Source organism: Rhinolophus sinicus, chromosome 1 (assembly GCF_057876585.1).
Source record: "Rhinolophus sinicus isolate RSI-liver-muscle chromosome 1, RSI-T2T, whole genome shotgun sequence".
Classification (NCBI taxonomy): Eukaryota; Metazoa; Chordata; class Mammalia; order Chiroptera; family Rhinolophidae; genus Rhinolophus; species Rhinolophus sinicus.
Window position 1 is genome coordinate 130,327,281 of NC_142501.1, and position 22,885 is coordinate 130,350,165.

Sequence of the window (22,885 nt, forward strand, 5' to 3'; positions counted from 1 at the left end):
TGAGCCAAATTGTATTCATCTTTCAAGGTTCAGTTTAACCTACTCTTTGGCACCTTTTTCAACCACAGGTTGTATGTGATGTAGAAAAAGCTCAGTACATGGCTTCTAGTTTTCACTGTACCTCTATGTCTCTTGATTTCCACTTCTGCATCTATAAAATGATAAGAGTGGGCCAAATGACGGTGTAGGTATTTCTCACCTCTACTTATAAAGGGATCCAATTCCACTTGCACTAAATATACAACACTAATATTTAAGTACCTCTAAATAGCTCAGTATTAAGAGATATCACTAATGAAGTAGTTGGGCTTTCTCCACATAGTTAAACCTCAGTTGTACACTCTTTCCTCTTTAAAATCTCAATCAAACAAATCTGCTACCTACAGTGTATGTAGTTCCTTTTGTCATTATCTTTACAGTATATATTCAACATATTGTTTTCCAAAGTTACTTGGGTTATTTCTTGTCTTCACCACCCCCTTCAATGTGTTACATAATTCATTTATAGTTTAGTTAGGTGTATTTATAACTATTTCATTTTTCATTCTCCCTGTCTGCTTAGTGATTTAAATTAGTATTTGTGTGTGTGTGAGTGTGTGTGTGTGTGTGTGTGTGTGTGTGTGTGTGTGTGTGTGTGTGAAAAATCGCCCTGGTTATATAGGTAAGCTATACAAGAAGGGTATACTCAGGGAATTGTCACACACACACACACACACACACACACCCATGACTACTACCCTGTCCCCGTTTTCCCTCTAGTTAATTTTTTTTTCTTGCAGAGATATGGGTTATTCTGAAACTACTTTATGTGTATACTGGAATTGAACAAATAAGTAAATATATTGAGGATACTGAGACTCAGATTTCTTCCTGTTAGAGAAAGAAGTTACAAATAAGGCAAAGGGAGAACGCTGGAATAAACCCTCTGGTGTTTGATTGGATTCAGAGGTATCAGCATAAACTCATCGTTCTTAATACACACAAAGATAAATGATACAAAACTACAGGTGCGGTATGTGCAGGTGTTAGTATACATGTGTATGTTTCCTAGCTCTATCTGCTAAGAAGACATGGAAGCAGTGACACCCAGTAATAGTCGAGCATACCTAGTACCTAGATGTGGGTTTCAAATACCATTCTCCAATAGAATACCACGGCTCCTTTCATAAATGGCTGATGCTAAAACTGAGGTAGGAAAAATATAAGATAAGCCTGGAACAATAAGTAAGAAAATGCTTTTAAAAACGTTATTTATGAAGACATGTCAAAAAGACACAAAAGCCAACTTGACGGAGCTCCCAGTGGCCAAATCTGGAACAATTTTAGCTGCACAATGATAGTATTGGATTGTAATCTACAGAATAAAACATCCATATTGATACAAATACTTAAATATGTGAGGAGAAGGGAAAGTTCTTCTTTATAGTGAAATTCCAGTTATAAATTAAGAAGTAATTAGAGAAATGGAAAGTCACCACTAGGCAAACAGCGTGATGATAATGTTGCAAGCAAGAACCATCACTGGATGCTAAAATTAGTGAGTGAAAGTATAATGAGAAAAACGGATATTTACATCATCTCAATGTATTTCCCCATCAGATACTTACTAATTATAAAGATACATAATTACCTAGGATAAAGAAACTGACAGACACCACTTCAACTAGATAATCAAGGTTAATGTCATCAGTAATAATTTTTGTGACATCGTATACCACTGGTACGATACATTAACAAAGCCACATCACTTTGGTGGTATTGCTCAAAATGCATTTTCTCAATCTAATCATTAGACAATACTGGATAAATCAAATTGAGGGCATCCTACAAAATAAGTGGCCAGTACTCTTCAAAAGTATCAATGTCAAAGTCATAGGAAAACAGACTAAAGCAACTTGTCAGAGATTGATTGGATTGTCAAATTTTGGAGGAGACTCTGGTGACATAACAACTAAATGCACCATGGGAATCAAAAAAAAACAGACCTTAGTGGGAAAACTGGCAAAAGTCAAATACATTAGTTAACAGAATTGTATAAATGTTAATGTAATGATTTCCATAATAGTACTGTGATTATGGCAGATGTTCTCATTAAGGAAAGCTGGTTGAAGGGTATACAGGAATTCTGTACTATGTTTACAACTTTTCTGTAAATAAGGTTTTAAATTAAAAAGTTTTTTAAATCATCAAAGTGAAGTGAAACCCCTTTTTGTTGGGTTTCATTAGTATATCTGAAAAAAAGTTGGAGTTTTCAAAAATACTGTTCTTAATAAACAGTAATGAAACAAACAGAAGAACATTGAACCATCATAATTCAGCTTACAAAGTGCATATGCTGTCAGATCTCTGGTTAGGTCTCTGGCCTTCGTCCCATTTCTTAGCCTGTCTAACAGAGTATCTAATATCTGCTCCCCAGGGGACACAGGCAAGGTCTTCATGGTCCAGTTGGTCTCCCTCTGCACTGCAGGGTGACAGCTTATTTCCCCACGATCACAGAGCTAGTCTCAGTCACTTGAATGTTGAGGACAAGCATGAATTGGGCTAATTCTGCCTTTCATTAGGACTTTTCTAGTCAGGTCTCGTTTGGCCTGGCTCTTTTCTGAAAAACTGGAGAACTGGGAAGTCTGACACAATAAATGAACATTCAGTTGCAATTCTAACTTTTACAGATTAGCTAAGAAAAGTAATACTGAGTAAATGTACCTGTACAGTCCTACAGCTAATTGCTTTTCCATACTTCTTTTTCATTTTTGTAACAACTTCGTGTGGTAAATATTAGCTCCATTTTATAAATAATGATACTGAGGCTCAGAAAGGTTAAATATCTTGCCAAAATGACACATTAAATATGGAAAACCAGATTCAAACTCAAGTCTATTTGACTCCAAAGCATGCTGTTGTTTTTTTGTTTTTTTTTCCTTACTGGTCCAACAAAAAAATACATCATTACATGAAATACATATATAAAAGAATAAGGAGGTAATTTCATCATAGCATCAGTACCCATCCATATAGATCTCTTCTTTTTTGGTGCTTCTGTAAGCAGTGAACTCTTCTCTATTTCATGCTTCCCTTTTTAATTGACTGTGACCTCCAAATTTTAATTTTATTTTAAATGTCTATTTTTATATTTTAAATTTCCTTTTGATATTTTTCTTTAGATTTCATTTTTATATTTTAAATTTATAAATCTCAAATCCCTTATTTCATAGGCAAGTTATATATCCCTTTAGATTGTAAACATCTTAAGAGCAGTTACCATGTCCTATACTCCTTTTGAATTTCCCAAAGCCTCTAGCAAGACTAGGATCCAGTAATTACTAGATGATTAGTGGTCTTCAGATTCATAGTGTCTAATAAAACTAAAACAGCAAAAAGGAAACAATATTCAATACTATGTTGGAATCTTAGCCAGCAAATGGATGTTATCCTCCGTCTTCTTGCTCTGAAATTATTTAACCACTTGATTGGTTTTCTGCTGCAGCCGTAACAAATTACTACAACACTTACTGGCTTAAACAACACAGATTTATTATTTTATAGCCTGTTGGTTATAAGTCCATCACAGATGTCACTGGGCAAAAATCTAAGTGTTGACAGAATGGCCTTTCTGGAGATTCTAGGAGAGAATCTATTTCCTTGCTCTTTTGGGTGTCGGCAAATTTCAGTTCCTTTTGATTATAGGCCCCAGGACTCCACCAAACAGTTCTACCACCAAAGAACTCCTTCCTGCTACCCCTTTTTAGTCATACCTTCCTCCTACCACAAACTCTGGCAACTATGCTTTGTTCTCTCTCACTAGAGTTTGTGTTTTTGAGAATGTCATATGGATGAAGTCATACAGTATGAAACATTAGTATCTGGCTTCTTTCACACAGCTTACCTTTGAGATTCATTCAAATTGTTGCAAGTATCCATATTATGACTCTTTATTACTGAGTACTATTCCATTGTATGGATACACCACAGTTTATCCATTTACTGCTGAAGGAAATTTAGGTTGTTTCCCGTTTATGGAGATTATGAATAAAGCTGCTATAAACATTGATGTATATGTGTTTTTTGTGTGAACATGGTTTTCATTTCTCTAGGGTTTTAAATACCTAGAAGTGGTATTGTTGAGTAATATGTTAAGTGTATGTTTAATGTTTTGAGAAAATACCAAACTGTTTTCCAAAGTGGCTGTACCATCCCACCACTAATGTGTGAAAGATCCACTTTCCCCACATCCTCACCAGTATTTGATTTTTATAAGTTGTTTTTCACTTCAGCCATTCTAATAGGTGTCTTTTTATAAAGTGTTATTTTCACTTGCATTTCCCTAATGGCTAGTGAAGGTGAGTATCTTTTCATGCGCTTATTTGCCATCTTCATATCCTCTTTGGTGAAGTGTCTCTTCTTGTCTTCTGTGCATTTTCTAATCAAGTTATTTGTTTTATTATTATTATTAAGTTTTTAGTATTCTTTACAGTTGCGATAAGTATTTTCTTCCAGTCTGTAGCTTGTCTTTTCGTTCTCTTATCGTAGTCTTTCACAAAGCAAAACTTAGATTTTGATGAGGTCCATTTTACCAATTTTTCCTTTTATCTATCTTGCTTTTGGTGTCATGTTCAAGAACACTTTACCTAACCCTAGATCACCAGAATTTTCTCCTTTGTGTCCGTCACTTTTTATTATATGTATAGATACATATATCACATCTTGTTACCCATTCACACATCCATGGACCACGGACACGTTGGTTATTTGCATGTCTTGGCTATTGTAAATAATGCTACACTGAATGCTCACTTTTTTAAAAACTATAAATAAGCTCTTCTTTAAGAGTAAGAAATGTATATTATAATGTTTACTGCTTGAACTCGCAGTCCTTTATTATCATTTTTAATATCTGCTGGCTCTGTAGTGGTACTCCCTTTTCATTCTTGATGTTAGTAATTTGTGGCTTCCCTCTTTTTTTTTGTCAGTCTTACTGAACATTTTTCAATTTTATTGATATTTTCAAAGAATCAGCTTTTTGTTTCATTATTTTTTCTCTATTTTCAGATTTAAATTTTATTGATTTCTGCTCTTTATTACTTCGTTCCTTCTGTTTGCTCTGGGTATATTTTGCTCTTTTTATTTTTTTAACACAGAAGTTTAGGATTTACATTTGAGACTTTCTTTTATTCTATAAGCTTTTAATACTATAAATTACCCTTTAAGCAATGCTTTAGGTACATCCCACATTTTTTTTCTTTTTTTAATTAAATGTATTGGGGTGAAAATTGTTAGTAAAGTTACATAAATTTCAGGTGTACAATTCTGTATTACATCATCTATGTATCACGTTGTGTGCTCACCACCCAGAGTCAGTTCTCCTTCCATCACCATATATTTGACCTCCTTTACCCTCATCTACCACCCCCTCCCCACTTACCCTCTGGTAACTACTAAACTGTTGTCTGTGTCTATGAGTTTTTGTTTCTTTATTTGTCTTGTTCCTTCATTGCTTTCAGTTTTATATCCCACATATGAGTGAAGTCATATGGTTCTGTACTTTTTCTGTCTGACTTATTTCACTTAGCATAATAATCTCAAGATCCACAAATGTTCATATGTTGTTTTTCATTTTCCTTATTGACCCATAAATTCTTTAGAAGTGTGTTAATTTCCATAGTGGAGATTTTCTTATCTTTCTGTTATTGGGATCTAGTTTAAATTCATTATAGTGAAAGAACATACTTTGTATGATTTCATTTATTTTAAATGTATTAAGTTTTGTTATATGATCCTGGCTATGGTCTATCTCCATGAATATGCTGTGTACGTTTGAAAAGAATATGTATTCTGTGATTGTTGAGTGGAATGTTCTATAAATGTCCACTGGATGTAGTAGTTGTTAGCGTTGCCTAGTTCTTCTATATCCTTGCTTACTTTCTGTTTGCTTGTTGTATCAAATACCAGATTTGCCATATATAATGTGCACTTTTTTGTCCAAATTTGTGAGGGAAAAATAAGGATGCACATTATTCATGGGTAGTACTAATTCCATATCTATATAAATGTTTTTAATTCTTTTATTTATGTTTGTGAGTTAAAAGTGTAATTCTAGAAATCAATAACGATATTTGCATGCAAAATAATACCATGGAATAGAATAATTAGTTTTGTTGAACTTGCAATGACGAAAAGTTCTTGGCCTTCTGTGATGTGTAAATACCGTAAATTTGTTACCGGTACATAAAATTTCTTGTACCTTGCATTTGTTCTTGTGTTTTGTAGTTATTTGTTACATAAAATTTTTTGTATCATAATATGTTAAAAAATAAATGCTAAAATTCCTTCATAATACAAAAAAATAAGTACCTAAATGTAAACAAATAAAAATTTGAATTAAAATGAAAGATTTTTTTCCCTGAAAGTTGGGGCCAAAAATGTGGGTGTGCATTATATATGGGAGTGCATTATACACAGCAAACTACAGTAATATACGAGGAGTATTGAGGTCTCCAGTTATAATCATGGATTTGCTGCTACTTTCTATTCTGTCAGTCACATATTTTGAAGTTCTGTCGCTGGATGCATTTAAGATTGTTACGTCCTCTCTGTGAATTGACCTTATCATTTTATAATGTTTCTCTATATCATAATTTTCTTAGCACCAAAGTTTACTTTGATATTAAAATAGTCACCCTCGCTTTCTTTTAATTAATGTTTCATTGGTATATCTTTTTCCTTCCTTTTACTTTTAACCCACCTATATCATTAGATATAAAATAACTTTTTTGTAGAGAGCTATAGATGGAGCTTGGTTTTTTAAATCTATTCTATTCTGACAGTCTCTGTCCCTTCAATGGCTTGTTTAGACTATTTACACTTAATGTAACTTTTGATGTTTGGATTTAGGTTTACCATTGTATGGTATTTGTGGTTTTTTCCCCTCTGTTTTTTCATCTGTTCTCCTTTCCTGCTTTCTTTTGGATCATTTGAATATAATTTAGTATTCAATTTTCATTTATTTATTTCATTTTTAACTATATCTCTTTATATAGATTTTTAGTAGTTGCTCTATAATCAACTTAGAATTAATATCGTACCACATTAGGTGAAATATAGAAACCATACTCCCAGATGGGTCCCATCACCCTCCCTTCTTTGTGTTGTAGTTGTCACATGTACTATATCATTTCTCTTGTTCTCTTTCATTCCTGACATTTCAAGTTTCCCTCTAATATCATTTCCCCTTGTTTCTGAAGATCTTCCTGTAGTAGTTCTTTTAGATCAGGTGGCAATGAACTCTGTTAGTTTTCCTTCATCTGAGAATGCCTTTATTTTACCTTTGTTTCTGAAGTGTAGTATATTTTCACTAACTGTAGAATATGGGGTTGATAGCTTTCTTTTCATTTAGCACTTTAAAAATGTTCCTCCTCCTTATGGAATGAATTATTGATTTCTAATGATAAATCTGCTGTCTTTTCAATCATTGTTCCTTTGCAATTATGCATTATTTTTTCTGGCTCTAGTTTTAGGAGTTTTATTGATGGTTTCCTAAAACTCTAGTTTTAGGAGTTTTATTGATGGTTTGGGACTGGATTCGGGGGGCTTAATCCTGTTTGAGATTCAGTTAACTTCTTGAATCTATTGGTATGTGTCTTTCTGGGACTCCAATGGCATGAATATTAGATATTTTACTATTGTCTTACATATCTCTGAGACTTTTTTAAAATCATTTTACTCTCTGTTGTGCAGGTTGGATAATTTCCATTGATCTATCATCAGGTTCACTGATCTTTCCTCTTTCATCTCCATTTTGCTATTGAGCCTATTCAGTGATTTAAAAAAAAAAAAAAAGTATTACTGTATTATTCTAAAATTTCCTTTGGGTTCTGATTTATATCTTTTATTTGCTGATGAAAATTTGCTGAGACTCTGTCTTTCCATTATTTTCAAGTGTGTTCACCCTTACTTCTTGGAACACTTTTATAATAATAGCTAGTTTAAAATCTGAAAGGTAAATCATCGCCGGCAGACTGGGGAAGAAGACATGACAATAATTTCAACATCTGTGCTTTCTCAGTGTTGCCATCTTTTGATCATATTTTCCTATAGAAGTTGAGATTTTCCTGGTTCTTCATATGCCAAGTAAGTTTGGATTTTATCCTGGATATTTTGAATATTATCTTTTGAGACTCTTGGTCTTATTTAAATCCTGTGGAGAACTTGATATTTTTGGTTTAGCAGGCAACTTATTCAGTTATATCAGTCTCTAAGTTCCAACCAACTTTCTCTGGGTAGTGGTCATATCCCATACTTCAGTTCTCAAAGTCTGTGGAGAAGTTTGGGCATGAACCCAGGAGTTCACAAACAATTTGATGGGGTCACTTTCCTGTTTTCCTCCCATTCCATGATCTCCCCAATACTTTCAGTTCTCTGGGACTCACCTTTTTAGTCTTCTATCCCAAAATCTGGGACTGTATTTGCCATACTTTGCAACGTATTTCCTACAACTAGGACTACAGGAAAAAGAGCTGCAAGAATACAGGGAAAGAAAGAACTCAGTGGAAGTTTGTACCACCCTTCTGGGGCCACTGCTCCTCTGATTGGAGAATAAAGTTACCCTCCTTGGAGTTTTGGGTACCTTTAGGCCTTTGCTGTTACCACGGTCTCGACCTCTAGCATGGGGTGACCTGGGGGCTGGGACACAAGAGAATAGAGCGGAAAATGAGTATTTTTCCCTTCTTTGAGCACTTTCCTGCTCCTTGAGCCTAAACTAGTTTTTCCTAGAGCTTTCTCTGCCATTTTCCAGTGTCCACTTCTTGGCTTTAGGCTGCCTTGAATCCAGGCCAGGGCGTGGGTGGAATCATTTCGAGTTCAGTGGAACTTTGAATTCTTGTCTTCTTCCCCCGTCTGCCTGCGATGATTTACCTTTCCGAGACCTCAGTAGTAACTCCATGCGTTCTACCCAGGGGTTTTTAGCTGTGTTTAATGAGACATGCAGGGTGGTTTGTGCTTATCCCATCTTAACCAAAGATGACCTTAGGTATATTTTTTTACCGTTGTGTAAGTTAACAGGTATTCATGGAGGTTGTGAATTACACTTACTGTGACTTTGATGGACAATTATACCAAAAAACATGCATATTTAAAAACTAAAGGATACAGAAAGGAAAACTGAGCAGTCTGGAAATTTTCGGAAAAAGTATACAGTGAAATAAACATTCCATCCCTAATTAAAGTTTGTATACTTTGTGTTTGAATTCAGAAATCTATCGACATTTGCTGTTTGAATAGTATTTCTATAGCAGGGATAGTAGGGTGGGAATCGTAGAGAGCAGGGTCAGGGAAGACACAAAATGAGAGAGACGTGAACTGATCTTTAAAGAACCAGATTAGTAGAAGTTATTCAGATGGAAAGGGTAATGGTATTCTAGGCAGAGGGACCAACTTGAGGAAAGGCAGGTATGGATGTGTAGATGTGCATTCTAGAAGAAGAGATGAAAGCAGGAGAGGAGTCTCATTCAGTTAGCCACTCACAGTGTCTTATTAGAGATTGCTAATAATATATTCCCACAAACATGTGGTTAGCAACAGTTAGAAACACATTGGTATGAATTTCAAAAATGTTCGTTTTAGAATGTAGAACATGTGCTGTGCTAAATAATCAGTCCTGTACTTTGAACTGTTCTATCCTGCCATTGAAAGTAAGTCTTCTGGGTTTTATTTGGGATTTTTTTGTTTGTTTGTTTTTGTTTTTGTTTTTTTATTATTGGGGAGCAATTTTATTCCAGGACCCATCAGCTCCAAGTCATTGTTTTCAATCTAGTTGTGGAGGGCACAGCTCATTGGCCCATGTGGTAATCGAACCAGCAATCTTGGTGTTAGCACTGCACTCTAACCTACTGGCTGCCCTCTTCTGGGTTTTTAATTAAAATGAATTTCATTTGCCATTCTTGTTTTTACTTACTAGAAATTTCTTATGGCAAATTGAACAAGTGCTACCTCTTTTGATCTAAATTTGTGATATTTGTCTTTGACCTTTTTTATAAATTAAATTTTCAACTTTGAAATAAGTAGAGATTCACAAATATTTCACAAATCGTTTTAGATTCACAAATAATATAGAGATCCTGTTGACCTTTTACCCAGTTTTCCCCAATGGTAGCATCTTACAAAACTATAGTGCAATGTCACAGCCAGAATACTGACATTGATATAGGCAAGATACAGAAAAATTCGACTACCACAGGGCTCCCTAGTTGCTTTTATACACCCACCATTCCTCCCCTCCCCTCTACCCCACCCTTAATCCCCGACAACCACTAATCTGTTCTCTATTTTTATAATTTTGTCATTTTAAGAATGTTATATGAATGGAATCATGCAGCATGTAACATTTTTGGATTGGCTTTTTTCACTTTTCACAATTTCTTGGCGATTCATCTAAATTATTGCATGTACAAATAGTTTGTTCCTTTTTATTGCTGAGTTGTACTTCATGACTTATTTTTCAACTACATTTTGCCATTATTTGGGGGGGTGCAGTCTTGTTACTCCATTTTTCTGATTTATATATTTGCTTTGGAATTTAGACTAAAAGCAAAACCGGAGGAGCATTCCAGTTTTCCTTTCCAAATTGCATTTAAGTTCATCATTCATAATGTGTTGGCATCATTAAGTCTTACAAATCTTACGTGCAAGAAGACTCTCTTCTTACATTTCCTAAAGTAGGAGATCAAAACACATGAGGGGGAATGCTGCTTGAAGAATATTTAGAACAGCCCCTGTCCCAGTACACCCTCATGCTAGTCTGGGGTGGAGCAGGAAAGAGCCTGTTACTGGACAGCACCCAGCAGTGAAAGAAGTGTGTTCACATTACAGGCCAGCATTAGGATCTTACTGTTTTCATTAGTCAACATGGTTTTAGTTGTTGAACCAAAATTCCAACCCCACTAATGAGGGAAAGAATGGAAACTTCCAGTTTTTAAATTGTGGTCAGTAAGTCTGAGACCAAATTCTGAAGTATGTTAAATGCTCATCTAAGGAACCTAGATTTTATTCCAAGCAGAAATGAAGGAATGAAGAAGTGAATAAATACTTGGCTTGCAGACAGCACTTAAATTAGCTATAACTAAGTAGAAAATTTAGTAATGTTCAAAATATCATTTTAACCTTTTGAATATCAGTGTTACCTTCCACCTTAACAAGAACTGGCTGTTTTGATTTTCATTTAAGGAGAAATAGGCATAGATATATAATAAAGGTGTATTACTATCATATCAGGTTAGTTTTAAGTACATGCTTTGGAGAGAAAAAGAAAGGATGATTAGAGATTTTCACACTTAGCAAACACTGGTGCTTATCCTACAGTACTGGAAAACTTTACCAGGAATTTTTAAACTGTCATTTTGCTGATGGCAAATATAAAATGAGAATTCTTTAGCAGAAGTCGATCTCATCGTTACCTACTTTATACAGTGTTTTTGGGGGGTTCTTTTTTTGCTAATCTAGAGAGGTTTGTGCATAGTTTAACTATTTTTTACACAGTGATCATCTTTAAGTACTCAGAGAAAAGTTAATGAGTGAAGAAATGCTGCTGAATAAATCCACCCAGTGATCCAAGGCACTTAAAGAAATACATGGTTTAATGTGAGCAAAGATTTTACTTAATTAGTGCTCTATTTCTCAATTCAATTATCAAACTTAGGGAAATCTAAATCAAGATTTTTGACTGACATTCAGTTGGATTTGATTGGGATATAGATAACTACGTAATGTTTTAGTATGACTTTATAAGTATTCTGATTATAATTATGATATATACTCTGCTACTATTTTTTAAAAGGCTTTAACTTCATGCCTTTCGTATATGCACGTTCTTAATAAATTATTATAATAAATAAAATACACCTGAATATATAAACCAAACTTTCTGCTTGCCAAAATAATATGCATATTGACTCTGATCTTATTCTGTATTCAAGACTAGCATCAGCCCACTTGACTTACTTCGCACTAATGAAGTAAACATATAGGTGGCAGAAAAGGATAATAGACACCTAGAAATGTTTATCAATACCATTATTATTATTTATTACTGTTTAACAGTAGTTAGAATAATGAATAGAGTCAAAGAAAAAATATAGTGCCTTGTGAATTTACTCTGGGTGCAGTGAAATTTGGTCTCGTCTTCTTTCTGGTTCTCTGGTCCTCTAGTTACACAACGGTGTAGTGAAAGGAGGTTTTAGAGCCATTCAGACCAGCATTCAAATTTCACTGCTTCTGCCTGGTAGCTGCATGGCCTAGGGCAAGTTGTTCAACCTCCTTGAGCCCCGAGTTTGGGTATTACTTTGTTTTCATTATAAAATAGGTAGTTATGAAAGTTAAAGGAAATAAGTTTATAGAGCATCTAGCACAGTGCCTAGAACATAGAAATCTGTGCTTTGGGGGAGAAATAAAACAAGTAATCCTACTACCTATAGGTAGAGTTCCTCTTCTAAAACAAACACTAACATCCCATTTTGCTTATAATTCCAGAATTATATATAAATCTTCATTAATTTTGCATCTCTGAAATATTTTACGGATTTAATAAAACTGCTCATTTTTTTAAAAAACCTGTACTTTTCAAGGGCACATTACTATGTTTATAAAAAGAAAAATCCAAAATAAATATAATCTAAAAGTTTTCTTTTCACATTTCTAGAGGTTAAAGCGTTCGTGACACATGGATCTATTTTAATCGTTTGCTCTTTGATTTTAGCAGGAAAGGAAGGACAAGAAATCCTGGGGCCTGAAGCTCAAGCAGATGAAGCTGGATGTTCAGGTACTTTCTTGCCATTTCCTTTTGTACTGTATAGTCTTTGAACAAAGCCTTTTGTGTCACTGGTTTTTGCATTCGGAAGTCCTGAATTTAGTCTTTTAATATTTCTTCCTCTTTTATCTTCTTACTCTCCTTAAATGTTTAAGTACAGAGGCAGTACATGAAAGTTAGGAATTTATATTCTTTAAGTACAATTTTAAACTTATAGATTGATATAGTAGAGCAAATTTCCATCTTTAAAGATGACGAGTATAATCTACAAATAATCCAAAATATAAGTGTTTGAATGATGATTTTAATTTCTGTCAAAATTTTTACCAAGGTTACTAAAATGTAGATCTATTTTGAGTTTCATTATTAGTTACCAGAATCTGCATTAAAATTGCCCACAAGACAGAAAGCAGAAGAGAGAAGAATAAGCAAATATCATGGGTTATCTCTAAACCAGATGAGAATCATGAATATTGATGAGTTGAATGAACATGTCACAGCAAACAAGAGAATCAAAAATGTTTCATGTGATTTCTGTGAGTGAAAAAGGCCAAAATAAAGTGAAACTACAGCAAATAAAGAAATTTGCTCCTAGGTAACTAAAAGTATATACTCCCTGAGACTTAAGCCTCTTCCTCTATAATAAATTCAGATCAGATTTAAGAAGCAAAAGAGTAAGTGCAAAACAAATCTAGACCTTATGTACAATTCCAGGCACTTACTGTGTCACATACGTCAGCTAGAACTCTTAGAATGCAAGCTTCAAAAATGAATTCCAAATTATTAAGACATTTCCTTAGAATACTACACTTAAAAGTAGTGTAATTGTATTTTGTACATTCAACTATAAGTATTCTAACATATAGTTTTAATTAACTTTTCTGTGTTCTCTTCTTTGGTTTAATATTTATAGTTTTTTTTCCTTTGCAGTGAATTTTAGGACTATTCCATATAATCATATAAATTATCTTTCATTATGTAAATGAGTGTGTTTCATAGTAATGTGTCAAAACACATTTTTATCTCTAAGATAAACATGAGCACTCCCATGCAGTCAGTCAGTTCTGTAAAACAAAGAGTACATCTTTATGCTGTTATTAATGGTATGTTCCAAATTAATTAAATAATAATGGAATATGTGATAATTTATGATGCCCGCAGCCTAAGATTTTATATTCTGCCTTTAACTTGGTTGTGTTTAGCTTGCATAAATAATGTATTCAGGTACACTTATTATCAAATATTTGTCATGCTGAATTTACACATCATATAAAAGATTTAAACTGGTTGTTTGTTATTGGTAAAATTATGTTAATAAACACAAAAGTCTGTTGTTTATTACTCAGTTCCAGGTTTACAGTATTTTACCTCAGAATTTGCCCTTCATTACAAAAATGAATGAATTCTTTCAATTTGGAGTATTGAGTCGTATATAATTTCCCTCCCTCCCCACCCCCCCAAAAAATCACATCTGGAAGGTAAAGTAACCTTGTATTAACCAGAGTTGCTCTGGAAATGTAAGTTGTCCCCACTCACAAGATGATTCCTGCTGCATTATTTCCCTGCGATGTGGAGAGTTAGGACTAAGCACACATTTAAGAAAGCCCTGATAAGTGCAGTTTTAAGGAAAGCAGGATGGAATTAGATATTTGAGACTTTTGAACAGTTCAACTTAAAGTTATGTTTTACCTTTGCTGTTGTTACGTCCTTGACTTCTGGGGAATAATGTACTGACACAGTAAACAAAAACATTGTACAAAGGTCACCATCATTCTTTCAGAACTTTGTCAGATCCTTTCTATAGCTGACTTCCTTTTGCAATTCATGAAGTTAAAAGAACTATAGTTGCAGCTTAGTATTCAGAGAGTGAAAAATTCACCCAAACAGCCTTTGTTTCTTCTGAGCATCCCTTTTCCATTTATATAGTTAATAGTTTACAGAGTTTCAGAAATTGAGAATAAAGATAGGAGGAAACTTAAGGATACTTTATTCTGTTAGAAATAGTGCTCGCTTTAGCAGCACATATACTAAAATTATTCTAATAGAAATAAAATCTCGATAGCTAAATAAAAATTTTTAGTCTTTATATTAAATGTCTCTTTATTATTGCTCCCACTAATTTGTGACTATAACCCTCTAATACTACACTTTGGCAAATGATTATAGTCCTGTAATTCTATAATTTGACAGTCAACTCTGAGCTTTGTCATATATAAAAGAAAAACAAATTATCATTATATGTTTCTGAGAATGTGTTCTTCTCTCTAGTATTTAAATACATAAGTTTATCAGCCTAAGACTAGGAATTTTGCTTTATAATTGACCTATTTACAATGTGTACTTCCCAACACTTTAAATTTTATGGGTAAAACTGCAGAATTTCTGGTCTCTGCCTGAACTTGGTAAATACCAGTTCATGGAGACAGTGTAGTTTAATTGGAAAAGCCCAAATTTGCTACCAGATACCTAATGACAAACCGTCTATGCTAATAGCAATACTTTTTTATTGTGTGATTTTGGAAAAGTTATCTAACTTTTCTGACCCTAATTCTTTACCAGGAAAAATTTTAATTGAGAAATTACAATGTTTGCATTGCAGAACTACTTTGAGGAAAATAGGTAACAATTACATAGCACTTACTATATGCCGGTACAATAATGAGCACATACTAAATTAGTTTAATCCTCACAACAATTCTAAGAGGTACTGTTGTTATCCTCCGAATTTGATATTATATAAATTGGTTATGTACTGCCTCATAAATTTCTTAATGGACATATAAAATTTTTCATTTTAAGTGTAAGTGGTTACAAACAGTCTAATTTCTGGCATATTAAAAATTACATTTTTGACATCACTTATTTTGTGAAGTCTATAACAATTTAAAAACTACTATCATTCACTTTTTTAAAAACATTATTAAGCTCTTCAGGAGTCAGAAATGTTATATCATAATGTTTACTCTTTGAACTCATATTTCCAGTCTACATAGAATTTGATGCTGACATAATATATGTTTCTTGTTTGAAGGTATTTTTGATCAACTGTCATTTCTTTACAAGAAAAACGTCTACATAAATTGAAATTCAAGTTTCCCTTTAATATTTAGGAACCACAAAGCTCGAAAGGTTTTTTTTTTAATTATAGATTGATTTATCATATATTAGTACCACACTGTTGCTCACAACATAAATACATACAAGTTTTAATAAATTATTATTAAAGAAAAATTTACTGGAAATGAATTTAGAGGAACTGAAGTATTCTCCAAATAGTTCATATATCGATAGTTTAATGTTACTTATTTCTAGAAGAAAATGTGTTCAGCATTAATTCTGTTTTGATTTTTTGTTTAGTACTGAAATAACCTTCTTCTACTAAATAAAAAGATGAAATACATTTTTGTTACAACTGATATACTCAATTCTTTACACATCTTCAGAATTACATGTAAAAAGTTATGGTTAACTATCAGTAAAAATGTTTTTAATGTCCTGTCAACTGACAATTATATTAAATGCTCTTCAAGTTTCTTGAAAGCAAAAATTCATAGCCACCTAATTTGCTAAAGGATTTGTTTTCCAGTCATTAGAATCATTCACTCATTTTCTGGAACATCAACCAAAAAATACTTATTCATCAAAGGACTAATACCCGTTTGGGGCTTTTATTTATTTTTCCCCTCACAAAAAGACACCTGTTTAATATATTCAGAAATAGTTGGGGAAATTGAAATGTTGTTCATTTTAGTACTTTTTGTCGATACATTTTTTATATATTTTTTTAATCTTACCACATGAATTAACTATATGTTGATCAATACCTTAGAACTACAAACTTGGTTCATTCAATTTCTAGCTCATTGGTACCTAATAACGTAACTAGCAAAGCCAATTACCAGACTTTCAGCCAAATCAGATTTTCTGTCAGAAGAAAAGTGTCTCTTCATTTTGCTAATTCAAATAAGTGTGTCAGTATACATTTTGAGGAATTTTATAAAAATTTCTCTATGATGAATATATAAATTACAAATAATAAGAGATATATAAAGTGTATATAAATGCATCTTTTACAAATAAAATATTCAAATAGTGAGATTATTTAGATCTAATCTAATTTTTATTAATTGTAAAAATCTTTGTCTCCAAATGAGTATATTTACAACCAGTTATAATATATTGGTAAGCTTATAGCTTATTGAAGATACAAGATTCGTGTATAAAATACAGACTATATAATTCTGAAAAGTATACTATTTAAAACTCATCATTCCAGTGTGTGTGTGTGTGTGTGTGTGTGTGTGTAGTTCCTAGGATATAGAAAATATAAACATTTTATATTATAAGTGGAGACTGTTTAATTGAAATAAATATTTTAAAATATAATTTGACAAGACATTTTAAGTGTTTTATCAAATGCATAAATCTATAAGAAATCACATAAAACACAAATTTCGTTAATGAGTTTTATCTAGTTTAACTTGAAAATTTGAAGTTACATTGAAAAGGTTCAATGACACTGACTTACACTGCTTTAGCTGTTCAAAAATGCTTATTGTTCCAGCTAATGACAGATGCTTGGAATTACTTTTGAGAATACTGTTTGCTTTACTGTCATCAGGCTCCTAAAAAGCAATGAATTTTTTAATAATAGGCAATGGAACAGGTGAGGTCATTAAAGGAAAATTACTCTCACTCCCACTGGCCATATTATTATATAAGTGCTGATTTCAGAGCTTCCTAACTAGTACCAGAGTATCCCCATTTCAATGACCATGCTTTACCCCTGATAGAAATCCATGTAAACAGGAAAGACCGCAAGGCCTATAGTGAGTGGTTTTATGTTGTCTTGATTAATCAGTAAAGAAGATTTTCCCCAATCAGTATTTTGAATTTTTTTTCCTTTGCCAAGCTGGAGGTTTTTACACTCCGAGGCAATGCACCATATTAATGTACTGGATCAATGGAGGGATATGCTTTTTTTTTTTCTTGTTTCTTTTAAGTTACAGCAAAGGATACTGTAAAAGTGAAGGCTAGAGAGAAGAAACTTCAGGATTCTAAGAAAGAGTATACATTGAAATTGAGGATCTGGAGATAGATTCCCTTAAAACCAAGCGTATCACCTTACCTCTTAAAGAGTCTTCGCTTACCCCTGGATCCAGTACCCCAGTTTGGTGACTACTGGCATGAACTAAATAATGCAATTCTTAATATGTAGCAGATGCTAAATAATTAATAGCTGTTGGCTGTATTAAAAAGGAGAAAAAAATGATGGGTCATCATTATTACTATGTCATTGACTCTGAGGTTTTAAGCAGCAGCCACCCAGAGGAGTTCAGTTACTGCTACTGTGCAGGAGATTTAGCAACATTGTTTTCACAACTGTTGAACAAAAAGATGCCCATACATCAGCTTCATTTGGCTCAATTTTAGCCTGGTGGGCAGTGCTGTTTTACAAATTTAGAACTGACAGTACAGTCCGAAGTGTATAAGAAGTCACCCTTGAGACACTTGGGAGGCACGCTAACCTGTTACAGTTACCGCCCCTGTGAAGCAGACTTTCTCCTCTGGAGGCAGTGGGGGAAATGGAGGAAAACCTTAGTTCAACAGCAGTGCTGCTTTAGAAACTCAGCAGCGATCTGGGCCACTTTCTCAAAGTGCAAACATTTTGTTCTCTCTTGAACCTTTCTAAATAACTCGGGGGGGGGGGGGGGGGCGGGGGGAAATGCCTCTGCTTTAGTGACACAGTTAAAGAGCAAGGATAGCCTAGTTTGTATATGAATACTAGGGGAAATAAGAGGCAATTTTATCAATTTGATGCTCTCTGACTCTTATTAGAAATCTTTCTAACTAGGTAATATTAAAGGCATTTTCTAAGAAATCACATAATTGAATAACTGAACTTCAGAGTGGCTTATATTGAGAATGATTCACATTTAAAGTACAACTCTGATACAATCGGTTTGCCAGGAAAAACTAAGGATTGGGAACTAAGGTTTTCTCTTTTCCTTTTTTCCTTGTTTTATCATCGACTGAGAAACTAAGAATTCAGCCAACTGTGTTCATCTTCTCTGTATCTTGTTTATCAGTAAAATGGAATAGAACTACAACTCTGAAGCTTAAAAAGGAATATTGTGAAAATTTCAAGACTTTATAACACTTTAAATTTATTTTTTAAATGACTTAATAGAATATAACAGAATGAGTGAATTTTGTTTTTAATATTCAGTCACTATTTCCTACAAATTTAAGAATAATCACATATTCTCTCAAGATAATTTCTCATTTAGAAAAACTTTGTGAATGACTTGGTGAAATTGCATTTTATAAAGTATGCGTTTCTGTTAGTAAAAGACGATGACTGCGACTCAGAGGCAGAAAATGAACAAAACCATGATCCTAATGTTGAAGAGTTCCTGCAACAACAAGACACTGCTGTCATTTACCCCGAGGCGCCCGAAGACGACCAGAGGCAGGGCACACCAGAAGCCAGTGGTCATGATGAAAATGGTAAATGGAGACTCACGGTTGTTTCTCTTTCGTCTTGAAAGGATTACTATTTCCATTACTCTACTGCGGGAACCTACTCTCCTACTGAAGGGAACGTTTTTGAAAGCCAAAATTTATTGCAAGTGGCTGTAGAGTAATCTCTGTAATGAATGGAATATTGTCCATAATAACAGTACAGTATTATATTAGTGACATCTCACGTATGTAGGGCTGATGCCTCTGCATGTGAAATGCTTAGAACAGTGCCTGGACATGATTTCCATTCACTAACATGGCAGCAAGTAGTAGAAATGGGAACTGGAATGACCCTTACTGCCCCTTGATTCTTTTCCACTATTCTAGCAAGTAAAACACGGTTGTCTGGTTCAAAACATACTAATTTGGAGACAAATGGTTTTTCTGTATCTGCTTTAGTCCACTGTGTTGTGAACAGCCGGTGTGTAAAGAGTGGCAAAATGCAATCAATAATTATAAAGTGTTCACATTCTCCTGAAAAGAAATAGTTTGTCATTCTGCCCTTTCATGCACTAGTGGTAACAGGTGAAAATAGCATGCAGATGTTCCTATAAGAAACTTTATGCAAGATCTGTACCAAATACTAGGAAGTTACTTGGAATGTTTAAGAATACTTCAAGTTTTAATATCCTAAATGTGGTTTGATTTTTCCAGGGTTCCCAGTTTAATGGATAGATTTAGCTTAATATTCAAATAATCAATGTTTTTTTAAGGTTTTTTTTTAGAGCAGTTTTAGATTTATAACAAAAGTGAGACAGAAGTACTGAGATTGCCCATAAGTCCCCCTGGCCCATACATGCATGGCCTCCCCCATTATCAATAGGACTCGCCAGAGTGATGTTTTTTTACCAAGGATGAACCTCCACTGACAACATCTTAATCATTCAAAGTCCATAGTTTACCTTAGGGTTCACTCTTGGTACTGTACATTCTTGGGGTTTGGGCAAATGTTTCATGACATGTATCCATCATTATAATCTCATACAGAGTAGTTTCACTGCCCTAAAAATCCTCTGTGTTCTGCCTAGCCATTGTTTCCCCCTCTCCCCATACCCCTGGCAGCTACTGATCTCTTTATGTATCCATAGTTTTGCCTTTCCAGAATGTCATGTAGTTAGAATCATCCAGTATGTAGCCTTTTCAGATTGACTTCTTTCCCTTAATATGCATTTAAGGTTTCTCTATGTCTTTTTATGGCTTGATAGCTCATTTCTTCTAAGAATTTAATTATATTCCATTGTCTGGATGCACCACAGTTTATTAATCCATTCATGGACTGAAGGAGATTTTCCAGCTTTTGGCAATTATGAATAGAGCTGCTATAAACATCTGTGTATAGATGTTTGTGTGGACAAAAGTTTTCAGTTCCTTTTGGTAAATACCAAGAAGCATGATTGTTAGATCATATGGTAAGAATATGATTGATTTTGTAAGAAACTGCCAGATTGTCTTCCAAAGTGGCTGTACCAGTTTACATTCCTTCCAGCAATGTATGAGAGAGAGTTCCTGTTGTTCCACATCTTTGCCAGTATTTTGTGTTGTCAGTGTTCTGGGTTTGTGCTATTCTAATAGGTGTGTAGTGGTTTCTTGTTTTAATTTGTATTTCCCTAATAATATATGAGGTGTGAAGCATCTTTTCATACTTATTTGCCATTTGTATACCTTTTGGTGAGCTATCTGTCAAGGTCTTTGGCCCATTTTTTATTTAGTTATTTGATTTTTTATTGTTGATTTTCAAGAGTTCTTTCTATCTTTTGGATAATAGTCCTTTATCAGATGTGTCTTTGGCAACTATTTTCACCAGTCTGTGACTTATCTTCTAATTCTCTTGATATTGTCTTTCTCAAAACAGAAGTTTTTAACTTTAATAAAATCCAGCTTTTCAATAATTTCTTTCATGAATTGTGCCTCTGGTGTTGTATCTAAAAAGGCATCACCTTACTCAAAGTCATATAGGTTTTCTCCTGTAATCTTCTAGGAGTCTTACAGTTCTGTATTTTACAGTTAGGTCTACAATCCATTTTGAGTTAAATTTTATGAATGATACGGTCTGTGTCTAGATTCTTTTTTTTTTTTTTTTTTGCGTGAGGATGTACAGTTATTCTATAAGCATTTATTGAAAAGGCTGTTTTTGTTCTTTTGTATTACCTTTGCTCTTTAGTCAGAGATCAACTGACTGTATTTATGGGGCTCTATTTCTGGGCATTGATCCATTTGTATATTCTCTTGCCAATACCACACTGTCTTGATTACTGTAGCTTTATAGTAAGTCTTGAAGTTTGGTAGTGTCAGTCGTCCGACTTTGTTCTTCTTCAGTATTGTGTTGGCGACCCTGGGTCTTTTGCCTATCCATATAAACTTTAGAATGTTTGTCAATATCCAGAAAATAACTTGCTGGGATAGTGATTGGAATTGCAGTGACTCTAGAAATCAGAAGAACTGACATCTTGACAATATTTAGTCAATTCTTATACATGAACTTGAAATATCTCTTCATTTATTTCGTTTTTTTATTTTGCTCATCAGAGAGTTTTTAGCACATAAGTCTCATATTTTGTTAGATTTATACCTAAGTATTTCTACTTGTTTGGTGCTAATGTTATATTAGTCAACTTTGAAATTCTTGAAGGAAATTGAGAAGGATGGTATAGAAAATAAAATAGATTCCATTGCAAGGAGTTAACTATACTTTCCTTAAATCAGAAATCAGCTATAAAAAAGAGGAGAAACAGAAGTTTCACTCCAGAATAGATAGGATTTCTGTACCTAAATCAGTGACAAAGGAAATAGAAGTAGGGTACTCCAAAATTGTTTCCTCCAGTGTGCCAAAGAACTCATTTATGAAGACTATAGATTATTTCCTCTTTGGATACTGCATTTCAGCTTAACGATTAGTGTTCTGATGATCTACTTGCATATTTGGAGAGTCCGTAGTCATTGACGTTGTAATCCTGGAAAGCCTACTGTTTCTACTTTCATTTCTCAGTTGTTGTTTTTTTCTCCCAAAGAAAATGTGTTAACATTTCACCTATAGAAGTAGGTTACAATAAATATGAAAGGGAAATAGAATATTTTTAATACAGAGGGTGCCAAAAAATGTATACACATTTTAAGAAATGAAAAAAACTATTAAAATTGTAATACTCAATATATACCAATACCAAAGATGAATACAAGTCACGTTTGACTTCTGCAATTGCAAGCGGTGCTCAAAGTAGTTACCATCAGCATCCAGACACTTCTGATTATGGCGAACAACTGCTTGAGTAATGTTGACCAAAGTGTCCACTTGTATACGTTTTTTTGGCACCCCCAGTACGTATGTGTGTCTATATATCAAGTTTTATGTAACAAAAATGCTTTTAGAAAGCTTCAGTGAAAGAAAAGAATGAAAGCTAAAGAAATGTTCCATTGCATAGATCAAAATAGGTTAAACCTTATAAAGTCCATTGTTACAAATCAACACAGTAAAATCCCATAAAAATTGGGGTCCTAACCATTCTGAATTAGTAAAACATTTGAATTATAGAATATGTTTTCAATTTGGGTATTCATTACTTTCAGGTA

The 22,885-nt window shown here is 33.6% G+C and overlaps 1 protein-coding gene across 13 annotated transcripts in view; it reads left to right on the forward strand.

Moving 5' to 3' along the window:
- ZEB1 (zinc finger E-box binding homeobox 1) overlaps positions 1-22,885 on the forward strand; it is a 201,222-nt gene that overhangs the window by 154,718 nt on the left and 23,619 nt on the right. For 6 of the 13 annotated variants that reach the window (XM_074324712.2, XM_074324717.2, XM_074324718.2 and 3 more), the window contains 2 exons: positions 12,746-12,805; positions 19,142-19,303. In XM_074324712.2, the coding sequence (XP_074180813.1) occupies positions 12,746-12,805; positions 19,142-19,303 (222 nt within the window). Of the gene's footprint in view, positions 1-12,742; positions 12,806-19,141; positions 19,304-22,885 lie in introns of all 13 variants that reach the window. The other 7 variants (XM_074324711.2, XM_074324719.2, XM_074324713.2 and 4 more) reach the window with 3 other exon arrangements.